The sequence below is a fragment of the Sinocyclocheilus grahami genome, unplaced genomic scaffold, assembly GCF_001515645.1.
Source record: "Sinocyclocheilus grahami isolate Dianchi unplaced genomic scaffold, SAMN03320097.WGS_v1.1 scaffold390.1, whole genome shotgun sequence".
Classification (NCBI taxonomy): domain Eukaryota; kingdom Metazoa; phylum Chordata; class Actinopteri; order Cypriniformes; family Cyprinidae; genus Sinocyclocheilus; species Sinocyclocheilus grahami.
In genome coordinates this window covers 465825-473158 of record NW_015505569.1, presented here as the reverse complement: position 1 = coordinate 473158, position 7334 = coordinate 465825, and the positions used below count along the sequence as shown (strand labels likewise).

Here is a 7334-nt window from a genome sequence, read left to right as displayed (position 1 = left end):
ATTTTATTTGACATCAAGGTGTATGCCGTGCCTCCAAGCTTTCTTACTCATTTTGCTAATAAACGTTCTATGTTTCTTATTTATTTGGTTATACTGTATATTATACATGTTTACTTAGCCTATTTCCAGTTTTGTATACCTATTTAAACTTTATGTAAGTTATTAGTTATATTACATTATAGGCATAGCCTGCCCTATAGCATGGTGTATTTTTATTAGTTTTGTTAATAAAAGTTCTATGTTTTATATATAGGCTAAAGTGAGTTTGACGTTGTATTTTGTTGTTGCATTCAAGCAATTGACGCCGAACTGCCGCTAATTCGAAAGTGAAAGTAAAATGTGCTCGGCGCTTTTAAGCTATTTATAAGTGAAGGAAAGTGAGGAAAAGAGGGAAAATTCAAACGAACAATTGCTTTACGCCGATTTGCCGCTATTTGAAAGTGAAAGTAAAATGAGCGCGCCGCTTTTACAAGCTATTTAAAAGCGAAGGAAAGCGAGAAAAAGAGGGAACGCCCCGCCCCCGCGGTGATAACGGTATTACCGGTGTTGTCACACATCGATTAACCGGTGGGAAAATTTCCTCAACCGGCACAACCCTAATTGGTAGTATAATGTAGGTTTCTTTAGAAGGATGGGATGTCCACTTTTTGATGCGGGTTAACACTTTCTGTTTTCCTCTCATTAACACATATTAGTTGTGTTCTAAAATCTAGTGAGCTGCCTTGCTCTCTACATAAACAGCTGCCTTCTAAGTGATAATATGGTTAATATGGAACATGATCAGTGACCGATTTGAAATGCACAGTATGGGCAGCATCTCTCATAATGGACACTTACATGTGCCACACAAATAGCACTAAATACTTCTAAGCTAACAACAACAATTTAAGCAAAAAATACAGCAGTAGCATTACAAATGTTGGGTTAAATTCAGCATTTTTAGTTAGATTGAACTATATTTATCAATATATCATAAATTGACTCTGATGTTTTGATGGATTTATTTTCAGTTGGAGCTGGAAAGATGTCAAAACATTGAGGAAGACTGTGTTAACTCAATTCACAACAAGATGTGTGCTTAATTATTGAATGTGCACTTGCAGTGTACTTCAAATCTTAAAAGTATGGCAGCTAATATAATTTTAATGAAATAAAAGGCCACTTAAGTGAGAGAGAAACTTACATGACTGTTTCTAACAAACCATACATCAATGGAAAGCTTATTTATTCAGCTTTCAGATGATGCATAAATCTCAATTTCGAAAAATTTACCCTTATGACTGGTTTTGTGGTCCAGGGTCACCCATATATAATATCATATCATATCATCATATTATAATGGAGGTGCAAATATTTAGTGATTGTTGGATAGAAGGTATAGCTATAGCATATGTATTGCAATAATCTATCATCATTTGGAAAGTGTTTGACATGCATAACACCTACATTTTTATGTATTTGCTTCCAAATACCGTATGTATATATTCAGTATATTACCTAATCGAAGCGCACAGTTGCACCATGTCAGTATTGTACACCACCACCAAGGCAGCATTTATTTGATCAAAAATGCAGTAAAATTGCAAAATATTATTACAATTGAAAATATCTGATTTCTATGTGAATATATTGTAAAATGTAATTTATTTCTGTGATGCAATGCTGAATTTTCAGCATCATTTCTGATTATTTTCAGTGTTGTGCTGCTGAGTATTTTTGTGGAAACTTTGATGGATAGCATCAAAAGAACAGCATTTATTTAATTTTTTGTAACATTATAAATGTCTTTACTGTCACTTTTGAGCAATTTAATGCATGCTTATTGAAAAAGTATGTTTAAAAAAAAAAAAAAAATCTTACTGAAAAAAAAAACTTGGATTTTCCAAGTTAAAATAATAAATCATGACCTGTTGACATTGTTGTATTGACTGCTCTGTGTCTCTGTCTATCTAACAGACTGCTTTGCTGCTAAAGACACATTCACCATTATTTGTTGAGGATTCGCCGCTAAATCAAAGCTCCAATCCACCCTCGTTAAATGACAGGTACAATATTTATAAACTTTTCCAGTTTTGTAGTTTTTTTATTATATCAAAAGAAACCCGTTGGACAAAAGCATCTAGATTACTCAAACCAAAAAAATGAAATTTCAGTTTCCAGATTCTGGAAGAGAGAGAGGAGCCGGGCTTTCTGACCGGCCTGAAGATCCCTGCCCCATGGGCTGCTGGGAAAACAGTGGAAACCGCTCATCCGGTGCGAGATAACTACAAGTTTAAAGAAACCGTGCACATCCCTGGAGCTCGGTGTCTCTACCTCCGCTTCGACCCTCGCTGCTCCTCACAATACGACTATGACAAGGTTTCACGTTTCTGCTGTTCTCATTCACAGTGGAATGAAAGTGTCACGTTGAATATTCACACTCGCAATTCTCTTGTCATTCAGCTGGTGGTTTACGCCGGGCCAAACACGAATAGTCGTAAAGTGAGCGAGTATGGAGGAAACACCATGGGTTACGGTAGCCGCAGTGTCTTAGGAACTGGATGGCCCAAAGATCTGGTCAAGGTGAGGATATCTGATACAATGCTTTCAGGAAAAACCTGCTGGGCTCTTAATGAAGTCCAATGCTTAAAGGAACACTCCACTATTTTTGAAAATAGGCTCATTTTCCAACTCCCCTAGAGTTAAACAGGTGAGTTTTACCGTTTTCGAATCCATTCAGCCGATCTCGGGGTCTGGCGGTAGCACTTTTAGCTGTAGCTTAGCATAGATCATTGAATCTGATTAGACCGTTAGCATCTCGCTCAAAAATGACCAAAGAGTCTCTATATTTCTCCTATTTAAAACTTGACTCTTCTGTAGTTACGTCGTGTACTAAGACTGACGTAAAAATGAAAAGTTGCTATTTTCTAGGGCCGATATGGCTAGGAACTTCAATGATCTATGCTAAGCTAAGCTAAAAGTGCTACCGCCAGACCCGGAGATCGGCTGAATGGATTCGAAAACGGTAAAACTCACCTGTTTAACTCTAGGGGAGTTGGAAAATGAGCCTATTTTCAAAAATAGTGGAGTGTTCCTTTAATATCATTAACACACTGTTTACTAAAATACCTTTACTGATTTTGATATAGTAACGTCAGATATGACTTTTATTTTTAAAGAAATACATTTTTTTACTTTTGTTGATTATGGTTTATATTAATAATAGAAATGCTTGAATGTAAACGCAATACAACATACATGTCTGTTAAACATTTGTGCTTGTTAAAAGCCTTCAAAAAAATAATGGGATGCTTAAAATGTGTCAAAGAGCGCACGTTCAACATTTTCCTGAAATGGATCCGTTTCTGGACGTTCGGCAATAAAATTAATTTAAATTCTAAAAATGAATAGTTTTTATGTAGTTTATTATGTGTATACAATATACTTAAGCCTTCTGCTTACTCCTTGATTTGATTTGTGACCCTGCAGCACTAAAGCAGTCTTAAGTCGCTGGGGGATATTTGTAGCAATAGCCAAAAATACATTGCTTGTAATACACAATACGTATGGGTCACAATTATACATTTCTCTTTTATGCCAAAAATCATTAGGATATTAAGTAAAGATCATGTTCCATGAAGATATTTTGTAAATTTCCTACCGTAAATATATTAAAACTTAATTTTTGATTAGTAATATGCATTGCTAAGAACTTCATTTGGACAACTTTAAAGGCGATTTTCTCAATATTTAGATTTTTTTGCACCCTCAGATTCCAGATTTTCAAATAGTTGCATCTCTCACAAATATTGTCTCGATCCTAACAAACCATACATCAATGGAAAGCTTATTTATTGATGCATAAAACTCAATTTTGGAAAAAATTGACCCTTAAGACTGGTTTTGTGCTCCAGGGTCACATATAATACTGTAAGTTTTTCTACCTTAATTCTACTCGTTTAATTTTTCTAGATGTATATTACTTTGTTTTTATTTAATTCTATGTATACACCAGAGAATAGAGAGGAATAATTAAGTATGCGTGTATGTAACTAACCAGTGCATCTGGAAATCACGATGAATAAGTGAATAAAGCACATTCTGATTCATTCAGACGATCTACAGATATTAAATATCACTGCTTCTAATCTGTTGTATTTTCAGGTGGAAGGAGATACCGTGACGTTCTCTTTTGAGATGAGAAGCGGACGCGAGCACAACACCCCAGATAAAGCCATGTGGGGTTTCTCATGCACCGTCCGAGCACAGGTACAGAGCTTTTAAATGCATCCCAATCATAACATTTACAGTGAAACAATTAACCGCCTATTAGAAGTTAATTGACTTCGTTCAACAAATGTGTTTTCCAACAAACATCCTGGTTGCAGGGTTATTATTATATACTAAAACTATACGAAAAAATTTATTAAAACTTTAATGTATAGGAAAACTATTGAGATTGTGCTAATTGATTTTCATTTAAACAAAAGTGATGGAATCAATTATAGTTTATCAATCCAAAAGTATAAATTAAACTGACTAATATATTGATGTATTTAAATTATTTACTTTGTTTATAAAGTGTAGTTTAAAACACTTAATTGGTTGCTAACGTATGGTCAGCTGCAAAATTACATGTTTTAATTGATTTGGTAGATGGATCAGAGAAAAGTGTAAAAATTCAAAAGTATAATTTTATTGTTATTCAAAAAGTTTAAATGCATCTGCCAGATTTTACAATAAAGTCCCATTTGTTAATGCTTTAGCTAACGGCGACCAATATATTTGACAAATATCATATTTAATTTTATAGCTTTGTGGACATCAAAAACACACTATGGAGTTTGGGGCTCAGCAAAAACATTAAATTGAATTTTAAAGAGAAATTTAAAATTCATTACATGATGTGCCAGTTGATTAGTCTAATTAATGGCAAATTAATCACACATCAATTTTGGCTGAGAAATAAGCCCCCGAAAGATTATTTTAAGCCATTATTGTGTTTAAAGCATTAACACATTGAATAGACAAATAATTATAATAAATGGGTATTCATGAGTTTTTTTTTTTAATGAGTGAGTCATTCAGGTATTTATGCAACCAATTCATTCAAATGCTAGATTAATTCACTGTCTTTATTAATGGGTCGCACTGAATCATTTGCTCGCTCGATTTGTTCAAAACTGCTCTTTATGCGTGGGTCACTGAATCGTTCAGTAACAAAACAGCGCTGTGTGTTGCTCAAAGATGCACGGCTTTTCTGCTGTGGCTTTGTTGGTGAAATTGAGCAAAACGGATACTACTGATAATATTGTGTTTTAAATGTAACACAATATTAACTTATTTGTGACCCTGGACCACAAAACCTGAAGTCTTAAGTGTCATAAGAGGGGCCTTTTTTGCGCTCATATCTTGAATTTGAGGGCATATAACTGCATTGTGATAGGCTGCGTCACACAGTCAGTCGTCCTGCATCATGTTAAATCGTGTTATTTTCCTCATAATTATTCGCACCAAATGAACGTGTTAAATCAACCTTGCTTGTTTGCACTGATTGTTTCAGGAGTCGTCAGAGGATGTGTCGGGTGGCCTGCCCTTCCTGGCTGATCTAGCGCTGGGTTTATCGGTGCTGGCCTGCGCCATGTTACGCATCCTCTATAACGGCCCCGATATCACACGAGAGGAGGAGGCCTGCCACGACCTGCTCTGCTCCAAACTACTGCAGAGGTGTGCCGCACATAAACCCTGTTGCAGCAGTTCTGTAGTGCTTGTGAATGTGCGGGAAAATCCAGCAAATGCAAGCTTCCCATATTAGCTGCTTTTACAGGATTTCTAGTCATTTAGACACTTTTTTTTGTCCCTATAGGGAAAGTAAGTTTGCCATTTTCCCTTGAGATTTGGAGCCAAATTACAGGGGGGTAAAGAGGACTTTAGAAAGATCGCAGCATCATGTTATTTTTACACAGAGATTGGAAAGTCTGTTAGTAAAATCTGTTGAATTTATATCCTTCTAGACTTTGGTTCTTAAAAAACATTTATTTTGGTATCTTAATTTTTAAAGGGTTAGTTCACCCAAAACTGAAAATTCTGTCATAAATTACTCACCCTCGTGTTGTTCGAAACCCGTAAGACCTTCGTTCATCTTCAGAACACAATTTATGAAATCGGAGGGCTCTCTGACCCTCCCATAGACAGCAAGGTAACTACCACGTTCAAGGTCCAGAAAAGTACCAAGATGATCGTCAAAGTAGTCCGTGTGACATCAGTGGATCAACTGTAAAGCTACAAAGCTAGAATAATACTTTTTTTGCGCAAAGAAAACAAAAATAACAACTTTATTCCACATTTTCGTCTCTACTGCATCACTTTGGGCGTGCGTTCACGACAGTATCAGTGTGGCGGCGCCGGATCTGGGTCAGCGTAGAATACTTTTATTTGCGCAAAAACGTATTCTCGTAGCTTCGTAACTTTACAGTTGAACCACTGATGTCACACGGACTACTTTGTCGAACATCTTGGTACTTTTAGTTATCTTGCTGTCTATAGGAGGGTCAGAGAGCCCTCAGATTTCATCAAAAATATCTTAAATTGTGTTCCGAAGATGAACGAAGGTCTTACGGGTTTCGAACAACATGAGGGTGAGTAATTAATGACAGAATTTTCATTTTTGGGTGAACTAACCCTTTAAGGCCCTGTATGGTTCAATCCCACAGATATGGGGATCTCAGTGTGGCTCCGTGTCCAAAATGTTAAATTTTACACATTTTAAATGGTCGAAAACAAAATGTGGGCCACTTTGCATAGAGCTTAATATATATATGAAGTTAATTTGCAAAAACCGATAAACGGCACTTAAAAAAAAAAAAGAGCTGATTGCCGGCATTATTCTCCACATATAGCGCGATCTGAACCCTAAACACGCTTTGTCTCACATTTTACGGCAGAAGCCGACAAGCGCCCTTGTTGTTTTTGAACAGAAGCCGATAAGTCAATTTTAGCGAATCAGCACGCTGTATTCAGGTCAGGTGACAAGGCTACTTTCACTTTGAAAAGACGTGCTAGCTGAGAGGAGTTTCGTCAAAGCTGACTAAAAGTGATCGAGGATGGATAATTTCGACGAACTTGATGAATCTGTGATATCTTCTTCAGGCGAAAAAGGAAAATAAAAGCTGAAACGTTTTCATGGAAGCTTGCAAAAGCAGCGCGTTACAATGATGAGCGAAAAGCTCCATGTATTGCGTGTAATCACATCCATACAGTTTATGATCACAACAACAACAATGTTTGTCAGGCGTCTACATTGTCATCTTAGGAGATTACAAGTGCTTTTTAAACTCTAAAACATGAAATGTGGA

At 36.2% G+C, this 7334-nt stretch overlaps 1 protein-coding gene across 1 annotated transcript in view; it reads left to right on the top strand.

The window, feature by feature from the left end:
- The window catches only part of LOC107550171 (probable E3 ubiquitin-protein ligase HECTD4), a 112965-nt gene that overhangs the window by 27297 nt on the left and 78334 nt on the right, over positions 1 to 7334 (top strand). Inside the window, exons 17-21 of the mRNA XM_016231408.1 lie at positions 1957 to 2045; positions 2154 to 2358; positions 2443 to 2562; positions 4144 to 4248; positions 5543 to 5706. Coding sequence (XP_016086894.1) covers positions 1957 to 2045; positions 2154 to 2358; positions 2443 to 2562; positions 4144 to 4248; positions 5543 to 5706 — 683 coding nt within the window. The remainder of the gene's footprint in view (positions 1 to 1956; positions 2046 to 2153; positions 2359 to 2442; positions 2563 to 4143; positions 4249 to 5542; positions 5707 to 7334) is intronic.